Here is a 20,284-nt window from a genome sequence, read left to right as displayed (position 1 = left end):
AAATCTGACTCTAAATACAACTGTGAACTTTAATTTGTGTTGTGCAGGTAAATATCTGAAGCCGTTTTAGACAGTTTTTGGCTTTTTCTTTCGGAACCAATCTGAGCTAGTAAGTGGTCTCTGCCCCAAAACTTTAACAACCACAAAAGTCATTTAAACCACTATGTGCAAATGTTTGTGTCCATTAACTTTCATTGTGTGAATGAAATCACACAGAGATTTTGCAAGTAAGCCCACTGGCTGAATTTAATTATTTCTATGTTTGTTCTTTATTTGAGAAATCCTGCTAGAGTTAATTTGAAAAAAATAAATAAAGCTGTAATCAAATCTTCTGTGCCTGAATAATGGAACAGATCGTTTTTGTTGCTGTGGTTTTAGGTTCCATTTTATCTTTTTCTGGTTTATTTTTATAACATTCAGTTTGTCTAGGCTTTAGTCAGGTTGGCTCTGAAAATGGGATTCTTTCTTGAACCGTGACTAAGATCTGAGAAGTCATCTAAATCTCTGCAACAAGGATAACAAAGAAGTCAGATGATGTAAACTGCTTTATCTGTGGTAAAACTGAAAGTGGTCAAAGTCATTACCAAGTTATCAGATACTGACATTTACTGACAAAGGAGTCAGTTTGAAACGCGAAGGGTACCCCCAAATATCACTTTTGCAGGGTAGAATGAAGATTTTTTGTGTTATTATGTCTAACCATGATGTGATCCTAACCTAAACAAAGTACTTTTAATGAGTAATTAAGTAGGGGAGCGAAGGAAGTCTAAATAAAACGTGGAAGTTGAAATAAAGGCCAAAGAATGTGTGAAAAACCGTCTCAAGGTTGGATGGCACATAAGTCCCTGTTGGAGCAGCCGGTGTGTCACTCACCACAGCAGGGTACACCCAGAACAGGTCACCAGTTCATCACAGGGCAAGTGTCTTTGAATCAATTTTGTTTTCTTGATATGCCATTTAGGGCCTAACCTTCACAGCAAGTAAAAAGTTGGACGACCTTCTACTTGTATATGATATATGCAAGTCAAGTATTTAGCTTACAAAGTATTTTGTTTCAGTCTCCACCAACACCCTGTAAAAATATCAAGTTCTTTAGCCGTTCCACCATGTTCACGAGATTGTGATGAGGGAGATGCTAAAACACTAAAACAACCTTCACAAACTGTGGGTTGACTGATGGCGGGTTACAATGAGAAATAACTTTCATGGTACCAATAGTAACCTGGCTCATAGTTTTCACACATATATATGTAATGTAGCTTTAATGTTCACATGAAAATATTAAGTGCAACTTTAAACTATAGTATGTAACATTTCAACATTAGATTGTCTAAAACTGACAAGATCGATACTACTACTTTTGATGCGTGTCGTCAAAGTATCCCTTCGATGACACGCATCAACCTGAAATTGTGTTCAATCTAACATTGAAAGGGACTAAATTAAGGAAACTGAGAAGTTGGCACATGTTACTTCCAAGCAAAGACAACTACTAAACTGAGTAGCCAGATCACCTAAGCAAGCCACTGCATCAGCTACTGGCTCTGCTGGCAAGTTCACAGATGTTCACATCTCTGTGGTCAAACCAATTCATCCATCTTCGGACATCTGTCACTGAACAGACACTGATGGGACAAATCAGAGGCTAACTTAGGTAAAGATATAGCCTCTGTCGGCTTCTCCATTCTCTTAGATTTGTTCCTTGTATGAGCCATGTATATGATCATATGCCTGAACATATCCTGTCTTGTTGCAGCATTATACTGTACTAGCAGCAACTAACAGCCTTTTAATTTGAATGAACTGACATAAAGTGAAAGTGGCTACAATTAAAATGGTATTCTGAAGACAGGTTTGATTTCATGTATTTTCAGAAGACTGCAGTTTTCTGTCTGACTTTTGTACTTGACCTGCTCTCTGCTCAGTTCCAGCTCAGCTCATTGATGCAATAAAGAGATGATGAAGTAGCTGCAAAGTTGTGAGTATCTTGTCCTTTCTATAAAACAGGTCAAGGCCATCTATAATCAACCAGTAACAGGCCTTATTCGGTTTCTTAGTAAGGACCAGAGGAGAGACTCTTTAATGAATCAAACTGGGGCTTATTCCTCTGGTACGCCTAATCAATTAAATGGCTTGATTAAGTTTGGTCCCCATCTAGACAATTCATCTTCATACTGTGTTGTTCCCCCTTAAGGGATCTTTTCGGGACCATAAAGCAGAGAAGAAAACTGTTTCTTTGTCTTTAAACCTCAGGACATGAAATAAGCTTTAGAAGCATATTTCAGGAGTTAGAGAGGACAAGGCAGGATGAGACACTGATGGAAATACATTTGTTTAATTGAAAAGCCCCTAACCTCATCCTGCTATAACAACCACAGCTACAACAAAACAAACCTCTGACAACCCACAGGGATGCAGAGACTGATTCTGTGCCAGCGAGAAGACAACATCCCCCCACAACAACACTGCTCTACTCTCAGCTTGGAGGCCCAGAGGAGGGGAGGTCAAAGTGCTGCTGCAGCGTTTACACTTGGTGTCAATTCGTAGATCAATGGAGATGCGGTCACGAAGACTTGAGAGCCCTGCTGCATTGTTGTGGTTGTATGTTTTACATGAGCTTTGTTCTCATGCCAGGCTTTGTTAGAACATTTGTTTCTTATTTTCCAATGAGAAACAAATGCGCCAAGAGGGTTTTGTTTAAAGTTCAGGAAACTAAAGAATCCCATTCTGACATGTGGACACATAGGCCAACACGTTGTACACATTCTGTGGTGATTGAACTGAACTCGAGAGATAGTGTAAATTTTACTGTTTACCTAAGTCAGAACCATTTCTGTTTTGAGCTTTGTGAAATGAAAACGTAAATTAGAAAACTGAGACTATACTACATCACACTGTTTTTAACAATTCAAGTCATGCTTGTGACTAACACTGAACTTACAGGAGATCTAATCATGCTGTCAAGTTTCTCAAAAAACTGAAAACTAGCGAGCATGTAAGGTGTACTTTGGAAAGTGCAAGCTAGTTAGCCTTCTGTCTAGGTTAGGATTCTGTCGTTAATGATGAAACTTTGTGTAAAGAGTAAAATCTTTTTTTTTAAAGTGCTGTAAACATCTCAAAGGACAATAGAGCGATGAGCACATTTCTGAAATCGGAGGTAAATCATTTGCTGGAGAGAGATTCTGATGCCTCAGAGAAAAGATTATACCAGCAATCACCTGCAGCTTAATGAACAGCCTGACATGCAGGAAATGAAGCAAATGCATGGATTTATTCATTGCTTACTGTTTGATTATGTCTGGTAAAGGCAGAAACCCAGTAGCCCTTTAATTTCATTTTATCATGGCAGAGGCAGAACGAAGGGTCAAAGTTGTTGAGTGGTCACAAAGATGAATCAACTCGTGGGAAAAGCACAGCCAGCATAGTGAAACACACCACTACAGACACCAGCGCTATAGACAGTCTTCTGATTACATGTCAGCGGCTTGCTCTTTGAAAGCACCCTTTGATACAGCCCAAAACAGACACTGTTTGGACGGTTTTAAAGAGCATAACAAGGGGGTCCTCTTTCAGCGATTATAATGCAAGCTGTGTTTGAAAGGACTAGTATTTCCATTTTTATTGGTGTAATTTTAACCCTTATAAAGTTATCAGCAGCTTCTGTGCACTCTACCCTGTGTTACGTTCTGTTTGTGATCGCTGTTCTTCTTGAACAGCTGCACGTGGCAATACTGACATCATAGTGCCTGGGAGATTTGGTGTCGTTTCCATCGGTTGTTCACTTCCCAATCTTTGTAAAAGGGCTTTTACATAGGATTCTGCAATTGCTGCGCTCGTCACAGAGACAAGAGTTTGATGCCTGTAAAGAGGTGACCAAAAAGATATCCAGGATGTGTCTCATTTTCCAGCTGTAGAACTTGATGAAGGATGTATCTCTCGGCCTGCCATTTCAGTTACTGAGGAGGAGGAAGTGAGCAGCAGCCAAGATGGAGTAGGCTCATAATATCATCTCTGCCAGACAGGAGTTGGGAGAGTTTAGACTCATTCAGGAGCTGCAACTGGATAATGACTGCTCTCAGGTCTACCTCAAGCTGAGTTTTGCCTGTTGGGGAGAGTCTAACTGAGACATTCACATTTAACACACAGATGTCTGGTGTTGCCAAATTGAACTTTGGCTCTTTTCCTGTGTTTTGTTCGCCCAACTTCGGGTAGGAAATTGAGAGCAGTTCAGCTTTTCCAAGCGGAAGTGCCAACCAATCAAATCACCTTACTTATCGTGTGTCTGATTGGTGCTACAATTCAAAGCATCAGGCTCACCCAACATAGAAAGTTAAAGCATCTCTTCTAGTTGAATCCTGCCCGAAGAGGTATAGGGAAGAGTGTACAAGTAGGTCTATCTCTACATCCGTATGGCCCAAGAACGGGAAGTTATTGAAAATATTACAAAAAAAAAATCAAATTCCACTAAGAGTAAAAACCAAGTTAAAACTCCTGCCATAGCTATTGCTGCAGTGTAGCACATCCTCTCTGTAATGACACCTACTGTTGTAGAGAAAGACTGCATATATATTCATTATCTCTTCAGTTCTGACAAATGCAAGGATTTGTGTGTGTGTGTGTGTGTGTGTGTGCTTTGTGTCTGTACTGCATGCTGGATGTGTGTTATTAGCTCCCACCTTTATGAAAGTGATATATGAGTTGCCTGTCGGCTTTAATAGGCAGTTGGACCAGCTGTACCAACTCCTCCTCGCCTGCATCTACTGGCAAACACAATTAGTCACATTGATCAAGTGAACAGCAGAACAATAGCCGATGCCCCACTGGAACCACTTCTGTAGTTTAGTCACTGGCCAGACTTATTAGAGATGATGGATAGGGACGTGGGGGTGGTTGGACCATGAATTCAGTGATCTCACATAACGAATCAGAACACTGCGTGAATAAGTAAAGGCAAGAAAGAGGAGTTTGGCATGAACACTGCTGACACTGACTGTTAAGTTGAAGTTGTTGCATTCAGTAAAGCTGGATGTAAATGATGACGTGTGTCCTGAGCTGAGAGGGAGGGACAGCTGTATTCGTCATACTCTGCCAGCAGAGGGGCCTATAGATGCCACTCTGTCTCTGACGTCATACAGCTGACTGTTGTGGTCTCTTTTTAACATGTTCAATTCCTCACAGATGTGGTGTTCACTTTTAAGGCATATTTCCTATCACAGCCATTAAACCCCTGTAATGGCACCAAGATGTTCCCAGAGACAGGAGGCATATAAAATCAAAAGCCTGCTGTGCTCCAGAGGGAAACTGTAAAGACATACTTTCAGTGTGTGTTTAGTGCAAACCACATGCTGCACAGAATACAGCAGCGTCTACAGGCTGTTAAAGTTTTTAAAACTGTTTCCTCTCAGCAGTGCAACAAAAGGCTTGTGGGAACTCAAAACGAGGGAAGCAAAGTTGAAATGCAGACGTGATCTTTTCAGTAGATATGTGCAACATGCAGTCTGAAGGCATAATTGGAGCGATTTTTTTAACAAGCCTTTCTTTTTTGCGCAGGGAGTAATAGAGTGTCTGGATGTATTTGAGGGTTCCTCCCCTTTCACTGCATCCCTGCTGAGGCGGCCGTGCACAGCTCATAGCAAACACACCATATATTTCTCAAACAGCCAGACTCATAAAAGAACGGAGAAGGCATGGCTTCCAATGCAAACTTTAATGAGTGAAAACGGAAGTAATGTCATGCAGTGAATAGTTTTTCTTATTTCTGCTCTGCAAATTGACACCAATAACCCGTGGTCGACGGCCTAATGCCCCGGGTGTGACATGTTGTGTAATAGTTGAATGAAGGCCCCCCCTGGGATTTTCTTCCCACAGGCAATTATTAAGAATGATGACACTTGAACAATGGTTGGATCAGAGCGCTTGACTTTGTCATCGTAAGTGAATCCTATTACACTCCGGCATAATGGCCGTCTGTGAGAGCAGAAAGAGAATGGCTGTCACAAGGCATCTTTTTTTTCTTTCTTTGGGGGAAAACAAAGCTTATTTGAAGCGTCTCGCCATCCGAGCTTCCCCTTTGTGTCTGCGTACGAGCCTTTATTGTTTTTTCCTCTGCGAGTAAATGCCCGGCTTAATGTGGCGCTGCGCCTCGGAGAAATGATCCGTCGTGCTTCAGTCCAAATATTATGAATACATTCAGTTCCGCTGTTTTCATAACACACAATATTACATTTGAGCTAAATGAGTATACAGACATCGAGACTTTTTAATACTTCATTTTGTCATTCCACATGCAGTAAATAGGCTCCGTGCTATAAACATTTCTGCAGCACTTCCAGAGGAGTTTGGAGAACGTCTTGATGGGATGAAGATGCAGCTCTGTTTTCTGAACAAAGGGAGGCTGTAGCACTTAACTCCAGCATCCCCTACCATTGCAAATACCTTGATAGCTAGCAATTTGGGCAATAAACACATTAAGAAATGGCACCATGCCACCTTTTCTTTCGGTCTGAGTGGAGAGCATCAAAAGGCCACAGATAATTGTTTTTGTCATTTAGAAAAACACGGTCCAGAATTCATTCGCTTTAAGGTTCCTTAAATGTAAGACTCCGGATCCCAGCGTTACTTCAGGAGTCGCTATGAAAACAACTAAAAATAAATGACTTTTTTTAATGGCTCTAGTTCTAATAGGTAAAGATGAAGGGAAAACTTTCAGAGCATATGTTTTTGTCTTTTTCTTTTCTTCCCACACTGGTGTAAGCAAACCTCTGAAAGAAACAATGTAGCTGGTGTTTCAGAATCATCTGTATCTTATCACAGGAAGAAGAAGAAGAAGGAGGAGGAGGAGGGGTAAAAAAAACTAAACAGAAAAACCTGGAAAGCCAGATTTTTCCTTCAAAGAGCCTCCAGAACGGCTGTTGTCTTTAAGGAGGGAGGGAGATTGCTTTCAGCGGCCTCGGCTCGGGACTGGTTCTCATCATTTTGACAATAAAACTCAAGGAGTTGAAACAAAGCGACATTTCACCAAAAAAAAAGAAGAAGAAGAAAAAAATGAAGGGGCAGGGAGATTTCCGCTGGCCAGCGCTGAATTGTCTCCCTCTCTTCTAAGCCAACAGCCAAAGAGGAGCAGAGTGGTGATTTTATAGGGGGGGCTTTGGAAGGGAAAAAAAAGCTTTTGGTGGCTTAATTCCTCTCTGGCACCCTGGGGCAGGAGGCCAGCGGGACCAAAGGGCTTGAGATGGATCAAAGATGAATGAGTGGTTGTGCTTTAACTTCCCAGAGGTTTGTTTCCATAGTGCCAGAATGTTTCTGCAGCGCCGTGTCACCTTTTCTTTTTCTTTTCCAAGCTGAAAATAAAGACTAGATCTGACAGAATGACAGAGTGGGTTTGATTCAGATCACTGTGCTGATTGGGACCAAACTGACTCCAGGCACTTATTTTTGCTTTGTGTGTTCATAAAGAGCAGAACATTTGATCTCCATTTCACTCAGGAGTGTGCGCTTCAGTCGACAGCGCCTGCTAACGCTACTGTATGTATATATTTACAGATAAACCTGTACATTGTTTTACATTCAGCTACAGATAAATGCATTAGAAAAATGTCAGTTTCATAGGAAAATACTCCGGCGGCGAGCGTCCTTTCACACGTCGGCACTCGTAGAGACCTGTGATAACCTGGGGTCAGAGTCTATCTCGATACGGTAGTGGTAGCCCTCCCACACCTCCCTGCAGGCATCCCGCATGTCGTTGATGCGCTTCTTGATGCCCTTGCGGTTGAGGTAAAGTACAAAGAGGAAGATGAGACCTATGAAGCCCAGGACGATACCCAAGAAGACGTAAGAGGTCTGCAAAGCCAGGTCTGCCCCTGAATCCATCTGGTAGCATCCCAAAGTCAGTGTGCCCACTGCCAGCATGGACGTGTTCCTCATGCTCACTGGGAAGTCGCACATGAGGCTGTCGGCATCTCTAATACGATCCTGTGATCTGTTGAGCCACAGAGCAAAAGGTTCAATTCCACAAGTGCAGGTGAACGGGTTCTCTCCCAGCAGCAGAGAAGCTCTGGGCAGGGAGTCCAGCTCTCGCAAGCCCTCCTCGTGAAATGTCTTGAGGGCGTTGAACGTGAGGTCGAGCTCCTCCAGACGGTCCAAACCGGAGAGGGTGGAGCTGTGGATGGCCACCAGAGAGTTGTTGGAGAGCTGAAGCTGCCGCAGGCTGCTCAAGTGGGTGAACATGTGCGTCGGCAAGAAGATGAGGCCGTTGTCGGACAGGTCCAGAACCTGCAGGTTCCCCAAGGAGCTCCAGCGGAGAGACGTGGACAGGTCCATCACAGAGGAGTGGTTGTAGAGGGCTCCGCTCAGGTTGAGCTCGCGCAGAGGCTGGTTGAGGACCGTGAAGGCCTCGGGGTGGATGACAGCCAGCTGGTTGTTGCTGAGATCCAGAGAACGGAGGCGAAGGAGTCCAGCAAAGGTATGGGATTCCACCTCGGAAATTCTGGTTTTGAAGAAATCCATGAGACACAAATCACACTTTAAAATGATTTAAAAGCAATACAGCATGGGTACAGGATGGGTGCTTCTAAGCGTAAAGGCATGACAGAAACATCGCTTTAAACCAAAACTAAGGTCAAACTGAATATGTTTAATACAACTGAGGCAACCCAAATAGATACAAATACTGCCACTGAAACCTTCTACTTTAGACAATGATTTGTCTTGGATTTCTCATTCCACGTTTACTTTGCTTAGGAGTGATGGCAAAAAGGCGCAGGAATCCCCGGAAGAGTCCTTACCTGTTATTGCTCAGAGACAAGTTGGTCACATTATCCAGACCTTTGAACGATTCTGGGCCGATTCGACTGATTTGATTCCCGGTTATGAACAGATTCCGAGTATATCCGGGAATCCCTGTGGGGATACTCCGCAGGTCTTTGGAGACGCACTTCACGGTGTGAGCCGCCTCTGAACACTCGCAGCGCGGAGGGCAAGACGAGTAAACGGAGCCAAATAGCGCGCAGAAAACAATGCAGCGCGTCAACTCCAGCATGTTGCAGAGAAAAAGCCCGAGAACAAGGAGTAAAGAAACAGAAAGACACAGAAGTGGATGGAAGGAGGGAGGGTGAACGAAACGATCCGCTCCTCATAGACACATCCTTATCGCGTGTTGTCCCGGCTGGTAATGCGCCTTCAACTTCGCAGCCCCACGGAAAGTGTGGCCGGGAGGCGGGCTCTGATTTCCATGAGAACAGGACTGGGGGTCGCGCTGATCAGAGGGAGTGTTTGATCCTTTTGCCGTGGCAAAGCGGGGCGTCGCTTCTTCCCCAAACAATGAAGTTAAAAAGGACCATCGACTTGTGTGATGATCTGCGGGGAGGAGCTTCTCACCTCCCTGTCCGGATCCACGAGATCTCTCTCTGGCAGGATGGATGGATGGATGAGGAGGAGGAGAAAGTGGAGGAGATGCCAGCTCTCTTTCTCATTATATTACAGCGAGTTTTTGGCCAACATTTCTCTCACCTGAACCTAAATTTAGCTACTGAAACCTGGACTTTTAAATTCTGCAGAACGTAAAAAAACAATGTTTTCTCTTTTTTCGACGTTTTTTGAGGTGAACTATGGTGTTACTGGCATTCCCAACTACGCAGGTGGTATGGTAAATATGGGGGAGGGGTGCCAGTGCCTTTGATCCCCCCCCCCCCTCTCTTGAATACCATGTTGCTCTGTAGGATAATGGCTATAGTGAGACTTTAAACCATTTAACAGAATAGTATCAAAGCTAAAACGGCTTCCCCGGTGTGTATTCTGACAGCTTCTTAAGATTATTACAGGATTCACCTCTGAGTGTATTTATAGAGGCTTCAGGAGGAGGCTGAGAGCCTTCATTCCTCCAACTGACAGCTTTGATGAAACACAGTGGTCATATTTCAATGATTGAAACCCAAAAGAGGTAAAAAAAATTTTTAAAAAAAATCCTCACACTTTTACAACAATAGACATCTTTATTGGTATTACAGCTGTAAGTACTGAACACATTCAGAGTTCTCACAGTCGCTCGCAGGATTCTTAAAATTCCCCGTAGCCATGTGAGCTGCAGCATAAAAGATATCTGAAGGATTAGAGAAACAGAGGAGTTCTGAATTTGCAGACTGGTGTCAGTATATGTGGATAGTGGCGCTGATAATGGCAACCCAACTGTCTTTTGAATTCGCTGGGACCACAGGTCTCCACATTCCTGGAGCTGGCTCTTGGATACAACAAGGCACCGCAGCAGGCAGCATCTAAAACCCTTTAAATCATCTCCACTCAATTCATTCATGCCGTAAAGAACTAATGTACTATTTATCTTCACATTTTCTATCTCTGCTACTATAATATACACACAAAAGCCTATATTTGAAAGAGGCAACAATGATGATAATGGCAGACGGTCTCAGAGGGCTACTCATTTCTATCTTTAGACAGAAATGTTTATTAAAAAGTAATGTAAAGAATGAGCTGCTTCATTCAAAGCAAAATTACACATTCAAATACAATTCTGTCGACTGACAGAAAAACCATGAGCAGATTTCCAAATGTTTCCCTTTTAACACGTACTCCGTTTAGTAACACCGCCCTGAGAGCTGGATTACCCGTCTGCTTACTTGTATCCAAGCCCAAAAATCTAATTCAAAACATTCACACGTCACAAAAAAGAATTGTGAAAATGTCAATTTTTTCCTTGCTCTACAAATACATGGTTTTCTCTCATCCAATCAACAGAATCTGCAGCTCGAGTTGTTCTGCACGTGAAGCAGGCGAGTGCGTCGCATAGAGATCAACCGAAGCAGGCCATGTTACAGTCTAAAATATTATTTATTCTTTCTAAAGACGATTAGCAATCGCACACCGCTAGAAAGAGGAAGAGAAAAATGAGGGGTACTAAATATAGAAATCAATCACTAGGCAGTTTGTCTCAATAAAAGGCAGCTGATTATTAATGAAGAAGCCACAGCTGTGAGTTGACCGTGAACAGTTTTGCTCATTGGCTTGCATGCATGCACAGGCTGGCATGCAACTGCATGCTCCGTTCCATGTGAACAACTACCTCACAAATTCTTTCAGGCATGAGTCTGCTGCACCGCGGAGCAGAGCGGATATGCAAAAGTGGACTAAAGAACTACAATTTGCACTGTAAAGAACTCAGACGATAAGTCTATTGCATGTACCCCAAAGTTAAAATCATGTTGTATGAAAAGCACCTGATACACTATAATGTGTGGTCACATATTTATAGGCAACAGGGGTGAAATACACAAAAAAAAGAGGCCACAGAAGATCCGCTTTCAACAGAAGCCTGATGAAGTGCAGAAAACTGGCACCGCGTTAGCCCTACAGCTAAAAACAAATGACATCTCCTTTGGATTGTTGCAGGATGCTGCTTGGCACATATGAAAGCTTTAAAAAACAGCGCTGACCTTGGAATCTGATCTGCAGAGGTGGAACACAGCAGGAGCAACGGCCGTTGGGGGAAACGGGGGATATTAAGCAGGAGATGGTGAGCGTGAAAAACCTGAGGATCCTGGCTACCTGCTGCTTCTGGCAGCACCGTGGACAAAGAGAAAGCTCAACACTTTTTTTCCCTGTTAGCAAACAATGAGGGGATTTGAGTGTGCCTGCGACCACCATAGCAACGGATTTGGAGTGCCAACCATCATGTGGACTGAAGTTTTTTTTAAAAGGACCCACAACAACCATAAAACTGAAAGTGTAACTGAGACACAGGTAACGTTTAGGCACTGACTCTTGCTACTCCTCATAAAAGTCAAAAGCAGTAAAAATGGAAAACAAAGTAATCGCAGCACTGGGTTTGAGTTGGCCTCGCATTCTGGTGCATTTGGCCCACACAGAAAACTAGATATTCATCACAGCCATATTCATTGAGGTTGCTACAATCATTGCACCGATGACCTGCAGTTAACGGTTCCGTGAGGTGAAACGTGTCATGCGTGGAGAACTTACCTCTAAGAAAATATTTCTGTTAGAAGATAAGACTTTTCGATATATCTACAGTGTGAGTTCAGTACAAATAAGAAAATGCACAAAAATACAATCTGTTCTAGTGTGTTTAGGTCTTCTCTGTAGTACTGTGGAAGAGTGACATTAGATTGAGCATGAGATGCAACAAACCCTCAAGAAAGGCAGCGAACTTATTAAACATGTTTGTGCTCCTCAGTGTAAAAGTCTGAAAGCACTGACTCAGGGGAGCGCGCTCCCCAATCAATTACCGACTACAAACATCTAACTTGAAAGCAAGGCGTGAGTGTGTTTCTCAGCTATGCGGGTGTGTCTTTGCGGTTGTTAGTACACACACACACACAACTCTTCCTTTCCACCTGCAGTCACAGTAGTTGTTATCCATTAAATGCATTTGTGGGGTGGTCTTCAGTCTCCGACAGATGAATAGAAATTAAATTCCATCACTGAGGTATAGCAGCTTCAGCACTGCGGTAATGTCAGTGACAAAACACACTTTAGTCCAACAATCCTCTCTTAGAGGTGAGCAGTCTTTATCTCCTCAGTTACTTTTGCTCAACTCCACGATGGCCCCTCCCCTCGTTGTTCCAAAGGAGGTTCACGATGCCTTTATCCTTCGTCACCGGGTCACCGGAGGTTGATGGCCAGGGCCACTGTGAGGATGATGCCCATGAGCATCATGAAAGGCAGCCAGGTCTTCAGAAAGCCTGCACAGCTGGAATGGGCACAGAAGAGGAGAGGAGACGGGAAAGTAAAGGTGAGGGAACAGACATTCATGTGGTCATGTCCAAAAAGAAGAAACAGCGAGAAGAATCGAACATTTGTATGAGCCCTGCCACCAGCTGAAAACACCTGAACCTCGTGCTTGGTATAACCAAGCTGACAGTATTAATAATCATGTAGTCTAATCATTTTTTTCGTGTTAAACTTAGAAATCAAGATGAAAACTGATCAGCTGGTGAGAAATAAGACAAAGATGTGTACAACATGCTGAGTTAACACTCATTTATTCTGTTCTACAGACTAAAAACTTTGTGTCTGGACTCTCACTACACAAATTCAAGAGGTTTGTGAATTTGAGATTAATTCATTTGCTGAAAACTGTTTATAACAGCAGCAACCACAGCAAATTCCATTGTCTTCTCTATTGTCCTATAACTCACTAGGGATCCATTGGATGTGTAATCCTTTCTTATAATACCAATATTCAAAGGCTTTCTGGAGGAATGTCCTATATACACTCTTCCCAAGAATCAGGGCGTTCTCTTTCTTGTGTCCTGAGACACATCGGGTTTAAGGCATACCTGTGAAATCATGCCTGAGCCCCTGGGATCCCACTGAAGAACCTCATTCACAAGCTTTAGCCCTACTTCTTACACTGGCTTTGAATAGAGCAGCTGGACTTTACAGGCTTGTGCTGTACCAGCTTCTTAGACTATGTTCAGGTATTTTTAGACTCAGGAAGAGAGCCACAAGTACAATGTGAATTCTCCCTGATCATTTCCGAACAGAAATCATCCGTTTTACTGAACGGTTATCAGTGTTTCTGAGCTCATCTGGAGCTGCTCAAAGTGTTGGTGTTGAACAGCAGATGCTTGTGCCCACATTAGACAGTCGTTCAACTTCAAAAGCAATTTTGCTTGAATTTGACTGTGACACTAAAATAAAGTGCTATAACATACTGTAAAATCCATCTCACACATGCTCTGCTTCCCATTAATATGTTGGAAACTGAACCGTCAGTGTCAGGTGTAAATTAGCCCCTCGATACTTCTCCAACATTTGTCAAACTGCATGGGTTGAACCTAGCAGCTTTCAACACAGCTAAAGTGGGAACTGCAGCAGTCTCATTAATAAACAGACATGCAACAGCGGCAGTGGATAAATCTGACATATGATCATCCAGAAGAATCCAACAGACTGCAAAGAATTAGCAGCACTGTCCAAACGTTGCTCCTCTTTGGTTTCACCTCCAGTAATAAGCTGCAGCACCCAGATGTTATTTCACATCATCCGAGTCAAAATGAGAGAAAAGTGTCTAGCATCACTGAAGCCTCTGCTCTGTCTGACCACTTATCATTATTTTCAACTGTTCCCATCCACTACAGTTATGTTTGACACACAGCTCTGTGTTTAACTTGATATAAACATGAGAAAGCTGTAACTCTATAAGGACGCAGAGAGTGGTGCTGTGGTTTCTCATCTGACATACAGATGGTATCCTCAAGTCAAGATTACACTGTGCTGCTACTGTGGTGCAATTCAACCCTAACAAGTGTATCAAGGACTGTTCAGTCAGCTGAAGCATGTTGATAGTTATAATTTCAGCTCCACTTCTGACAGCTGTGGGCTTGGCATGCCAATATGAACTGTTATGATTTGACATGTTGTGAGTCTTCAATAAAGGAGGCTGGGCCTCGTCTTGGTTCTTGAAGATGTTTTAACAGGGGAGTGGGGAGTTTCCAGCTTACAAGCATTATCTGGGACTTAAGGAGAGGTGTTACAGTCATACCAGAGTCAGGAGACGGACTGAGTCGGAACTGAAGAAGCCTTTTGGACGAGAGGTGAAATGTCTTCAAGAGCCAAGAAAAGAGGTCCAGATGTCTTTATTCAAGCTCTAAGGATAACCATGAAATGGACGATTGCGAATCTACACCAACAACATGTGAAAACCTATAAGGGACTTCCTTAATATACCCAAGACTGACATCATTATTTGCTTCAATGACAAATCTCATAAGTGCAAAATGGCATCTCTGTCACTTTCACAGGTTTGTCTGCCAAGGGCTTCAGACTGTTTCATCTTGAAATCATGCGAGTGATTCTCGTGTTTTCCTGATTATAGTATGAATACAATTCATTTTTCCAAAGCAGTGGGATGGTTTCAATAGTGTTGGCTCTACCCCAGCTCACTGGAATTCAAATCACTCTGACAATTAGCTTTGATCTGACAGTATTTTCCGTTTGAAACTGAGCAGGCACATTCTTAATGATACTCTGCCCAACCTGCACTTTCTCCGCTCGCTTGTTCCTGAGCTGCAGCAGGTGGAACAACTGATCAGCGGGCAAACAAACAGCTCAAAATCATGTCCTTTTGCATTGCGCATAAACTGGGATACTGCTCCTAAACTGTTTAGCCAACACAAATGTGCAGAGTACCTTCCTGACTGTGAAACTGAAATGAGAGTACAGTCTGACTAACAGAACCTCCCATAGTGTACCAGCTGTCTTTTGTTTTTGTGTCCAGCTGAGAGACTGTTGACACTGCCCCCATCTTACCTGACATGTTTTCCGTGGATGAGAGCAAGGAGACAGAGGTTGACCATGTTCCACGAAGTGCTGTTTTCATATCGCATCAGATTCAGCGCCATGGCAACATGTGAGTGACAGTTATCACAGCACAGGTTGTGCTGGGAAAAAAAAAAAAAGATCACAAATTAATCCTATATTCCCTCCTCTATGACACAACTGGAGACAGAAGTCACGTCCACATAAGCCATAGTTACCATCCTGTGCTTATACTCCTCTGAGGCATCGTGCACTGCTGTGTCCCAGGCATTGGAGCCACTGGCGTAGACTTTGCTTACATCGAGCATCCAGTACCTGCAGGTGTAAAAAAAAGAAAGACAACAGTAATGTTGTGTTGGACAGATACACAGAGACAGGTTTGTTCTCAGTATTTCTCTTTGACATTACATTCATTCACAATGATTTTTATTTGCTTACTTTGTCGGTCTTCCAAAAGCCATGTTGTCCTCCTGCATAACGAAGGAAATGTTAGTTTAAGTGATTATTTGTGTTGATCTAGTCTCTCTCTCTTTTGTAGAATTTAAAAAAATATATATATTCAACTGTTAAACTCAGGCATCATTACTATACGGTGGCCCTGAGGAGCTTAACACAACCACATTTTACATAACACAACCCCAACAGAGAAAGCTTGAGCACAAATGTTGCTTGTGATTGAACGGGAACTGAAGTCCAGGTCCATGTCATGTCCTGTTTTTGATGTTTGCTCCTACTAATCACATCAGTTCCTCTGCTGAATTTCAAAGAAAGAAGAAGTCCCCTTCAGTTCTTTAAATCTCTGAAAATTTAATTTATTCAAGAGCTTTTTTTTTTTTTTTCCTGCATATCATTTCCATGCCAAAAGCATTTCTAAGGTACGTTATGACAAAAAGCACCAAAACCTGAACACTCCAGAGCTTTTTCCATGGCGCCAAATGATTATTTCGTCCTTGAATGATCTGCATTTCCACTGAGGTCTAAGATTCAGGGTAGATTAGGCACATTTAGAATGCTGAAGCACCAAACGCCTTCCCCTCAGTGGAGTGTTGGGGCTTCAGCTGTGACCACAACAGCCCACACAGACGCTTCAACAATGAGGGGCGCTTCAGCTGTATTCACTCTGTTTTTTTCTACTTGTGGCTCAGAACAAAATCACTTTGAATCACTGCTATTTCGTCACGTTCGATGCCATCTCTTTGTCCATTCCAACACTCGCTCAAGCACCACAGCTACCGATGTCAGTTGTGCCCCTCAAGCTGATGAAAGTGGGTGCGAGTTTCAATTTAGCGTTGTCAGTTAAGTTTTTTTTTTTAACTAAACGGCACGCAGGGGAGCGTGCAGCCACTGTGCTGCACTTCCACACACAGACGGCGTTATTTTCTCCAAATCGCCGTGCATAAGCCTCACAGCACCACAGTCATTACTCACCGAGACAAAGTAAGGGCCGGCAAAGTCCCGGATGACTCCGGTGGAAGTGCAGATTCCCATGTGGCCAATGAATGGAAACAGCCATCTGAAAGACGTAACACATCCTCTTTTCACTCAATAGATCGATATATGAGGACACAACATCCACAAAGGAGAGATAATGTCGGTCAGGGTGGATTCATTGTTAAGTATTCGATCTTCTTTCTGCTCACTGTCGTCAGACAAAGAGCTCAAACCCATGCACAACAAAACTGCTGCCTGAAAACAGAATAACAGAATTTACTAATCAGGTTCATGGGCATCCCGTGTTAATTCAATCTTTCTTGGCTTTAGGACTGCAGATTTTTGATATTCATGTCATGAACAGGTGGCAGGTTTATTCAGGGAAATGCTTTTTTTTTGTTTTTTTTTAAATGTTGTTCCTGCACAACAAATGGAAAATTGCTGATAATAGAAAGCTGAATTGTTAACGGCTTCCGCTGTTAGTCTATAAAGTATGAAAAAGGATGATAAGCAAAAGGTGGTTAAGCTTAATTAAAACACAACACAACTGCTTTCAAGCCTGCATGACTTTGTGCGTCACAAGTTAGAGTCTGTTAAACCTGCTTGACGCTTTCTTTGCCATTTTGTTTACTTCGTGTTTATCATCGTTCTAATTTTCTGCCCGATTATTCATGCGCCGACGTATATTTCCATTTCAACTCTTGCTCATGTGCGAAAACAGTCCGCACTCACACCAGAACTCTTAATAGGAGTAAAGCCGCAGTACTGTGATTCCATTTATTTCAGTAAAAGCAGCAACAGGATGGTGTGAACGTGTGCTAGCTAGCTAAGCTAGTAAAGCTGTCACTGTGCTTAATGTCCCGAGCGTAAAAAGCCCAATTTAACAGCGGCCATAACTCACGATAACACGGGGATGGGTGTCCAGACTACACAATAGGGAAAGCGACTGGTGTCCGGGTTAATTTTCTCGGAAGCTATATGGTAATTCTTCATGGTGTCTTTTTCAACAACATCCGCCATCACCAGCTGTGGAGCGTGAACTTAATTTGTCTTTTTTATGGCTACGTTAAGTTATCTGAATAACCGGAGCAAAAACCGGAAAAGGAGCAATATTTGGTTTCAAAATAAAGGTAAGGAGTGTGTGTGTTTTGAGAAGCAGACGTAGTAAACGGTAGACGATGGTAGACATTTTATCAACTCATTTGTATTAGTTCCACATCTGAAGAACGTTTTAACAGAAAAAAATAACCCGTTGTCATTATAATTTGCCCTGAAGTTGGCAGTAAAACACTCACAAAGCGGTCTTTGGTTCAAAACCAGTTTTACTTTGGAATATATATTATGGCATTTCCTGCCTCATTCCATGAAACTTGACACCACTTCAGAAGCTTCCGGGATCTAAGTGCCAGCTCAATGAATAAATCGTTCAAATTAAGTTTTTTGTCAAGCGTCAGTCAACAGTCAGTCCGACGGGGAAAACTTCCAAATTGGTTATATTGATATTTTATTTTAATTCGCTTTTTTAATCATGCACTCTGGATCCGATTTTACTCTTGAGATCTTTCGGATGTAATTTACAAAAAAAAGTAACATTTCTATTGATTAACAATTGAAAATTGAACACAGAGGAGCAATTAATGCAGTGATGCTGGCAAGGTTATGACCACACATACTGTACATTTACAATATAGTAATAATGCAGCGACTGTACACTACAAAACAGCAATCCAACTAAATTGAATGGTTTCTATGTTCTAACAACAGATGTGTCCTAACAACAACCTGTAAATACCATAAACCAACACTAAAAGTGTGCCATAACAAAAACATTCATTAGCTATTGGTCGATCACCAGAAAATCCATCTGCTTTTCAAGTAAAAACTCTGGTTTAAAGTGAGAATTTACTGTCTTTTAAGTTTTATGTAGCTGTAAAGGGAATTGTCTGTTTGTTTCAATTCATTTAATTGATGAACACAATGAAAAGATGATCCTCCCTACAAAATGGGCCTTCACCCAGGAGTTGTTCAAGTATTCTGACCTTTTGTGTATTTCTGTTTGTGCATAATTTAAAAAAAAGGAATTCAAGCCAAACTGGCAACTGCTTTCTTATTTTCTACTACATGCAAATGCAGGCTGTAAATTAATTTTGTTCGAACAGTGCCATTGTTACTGTCCCAATCATGCCAGCACACAGCTTGAACACTCCTGTGGAGTGGAGAGCTTCTGCTACTGAAGGAGATATCTGCGGTGAAGGTGGAAAAGGAAACAGAGATGAACCCAAGAGATATGCCGTAGCCCTGTGTACACCACACTGGGTCCCATTAGATGTGACAGGTGATAAAGTGTGCGAAGGGCAAAAACAAACTACTCAGCAAAAGCAGGCAGACATTGATAAACGAAGGCGTACTGCGAGCTGAGGGAATTTTCCGGCAAAATGCCACCTCGATGTCTAGCTGAGCCATCCAACCCAATTAGGCCAGACAATGTGTTGCTTTAGGGAATGTAACCTGGTGACATGTTATACTTTTCAGTCGAAAGGTTTGAAAAAGTAAAATGTCAAGTCTCTGCGAGGTTCCAGTTAGGCTCCCTGGGCAGTGGTTGCTCAGACAAGAAAAGAGACGAAGGTCCAGTCCTGCACTTTTCAAAACATATTTGGAGAGAGGATTTGTCGGAAATGATGTGTCAAATTCCCAGGAAGATAAATCTTGTATGTTTTAATCAATTATTAAACCCGATAGAAGACAGAGAGAAAAGATTCTATGAGTCATCATTTTAAAGAGCGTTTTCTCTTTGTAATGTCACTTCACTCTCTGAAAAGGCTGACAAAACTTGTTGATATATCAAAAAAGACACACACTTGCAATTATGAATTTGTCCATCGATACAGTGTAAACTGCTGAAATGGTGATGCTGATTTTCCATTAAAAAGGAGGATTACAGTTACAGGATCTAACTTATTTTGGGAATGTGCTGCCACACACCAAAACATCAACTTTAAAAAAAAAAAGTGTGGGTTGTGAAGATGCACCCTCGAAGATGTCGGCCTTGATTAGGTACCTGATCTTAAGCGCAAACTTTGCTGAGATCAGCTGTGATGTGACTGTTTCCTGTGTTACTAATTGACCGTGGCTGTGCTCTTCCTCTCCACAAAGTTCCACCTAAGTTTGCCCTGTAGTTTGAAAAAAAAGAAGCAACATATGGAAACATTTTTCAAGTGCTGGCACAAATATCTCGATCCTTTACATGTCTCCGGTAAATATTTCTGCTGTTATCAGTGCACTTCTGAGCAGAATTAGTACAGGCAGATAAAATGGGCCTATTTGCGGCACTTTGGAAATGCTCTGAAGTTTCGATTATGGAGTGAAGGATAGGAGATGGGACAACCCATTTATCTGTTTTCTGTTTTGATGTCAGTGCTATAAATGATTAATGAACTGCACTTACTTTGAGCTTTCGTAGTCTTGTTATGCGCTCGATGCATTCAGTTTGTGGTGGATATGTGGGGTTCAGCATCTTGCTTAAGCATACTTTAACACATGGACAAGGGGAGCTGGAGATCCA

General features: G+C 42.3%; 2 protein-coding genes across 3 annotated transcripts in view; both read right to left on the bottom strand.

The window, feature by feature from the left end:
• tmem222b (transmembrane protein 222b) overlaps nt 1-17,779 on the bottom strand; it is a 78,561-nt gene extending 60,782 nt beyond the window's left edge. Inside the window, exons 1-6 of one of the 2 annotated variants that reach the window (XR_011908359.1) lie at nt 17,624-17,779; nt 16,720-16,804; nt 15,730-15,761; nt 15,510-15,606; nt 15,283-15,413; nt 11,873-12,718 (exon numbers count right to left, since the gene is read on the bottom strand). Coding sequence is in view for 1 of the 2 variants with exons in the window: in XM_072369881.1 (XP_072225982.1) it covers nt 12,631-12,718; nt 15,283-15,413; nt 15,510-15,606; nt 15,730-15,761; nt 16,720-16,804; nt 17,624-17,742 (552 nt within the window). In the remaining variant the exon portion in view is untranslated. Of the gene's footprint in view, nt 1-9,969; nt 12,719-15,282; nt 15,414-15,509; nt 15,607-15,729; nt 15,762-16,719; nt 16,805-17,623 lie in introns of those variants that run through there. The other variant, XM_072369881.1, reaches the window with a different exon arrangement.
• On the bottom strand, nt 5,689-9,304 carry LOC140274887 (trophoblast glycoprotein-like). The gene is made up of 2 exons (XM_072370272.1): nt 8,784-9,304; nt 5,689-8,485 (listed from the first exon to the last, which is right to left on the bottom strand). Exons 1-2 carry the CDS (start codon nt 9,035-9,037, stop codon nt 7,636-7,638), a joined length of 1,104 nt encoding a protein of 367 aa, XP_072226373.1. The 5' UTR covers nt 9,038-9,304; the 3' UTR covers nt 5,689-7,635.
• Nucleotides 17,780-20,284: the final 2,505 nt, after the last annotated feature.

The sequence above is a fragment of the Leuresthes tenuis genome, unplaced genomic scaffold (assembly GCF_036924035.1).
Source record: "Leuresthes tenuis unplaced genomic scaffold, fLeuTen1.0.hap1 SCAF_18, whole genome shotgun sequence".
NCBI lineage: Eukaryota > Metazoa > Chordata > Actinopteri > Atheriniformes > Atherinopsidae > Leuresthes > Leuresthes tenuis.
This window is presented reverse-complemented; position numbering and strand designations above follow the sequence as displayed.

Bases quoted from the DNA above. Each gene is read 5' to 3' on its own strand.
- LOC140274887 (XM_072370272.1), bottom strand. From the start codon at position 9,037: ATGCTGGAGTTGACGCGCTGCATTGTTTTCTGCGCGCTATTTGGCTCC. The intron at 8,486-8,783 runs GTAAGGACTCTT...CTTCAAAACCAG, and splicing joins TTGTCTCTGAGCAATAACAG to AATTTCCGAGGTGGAATCCC.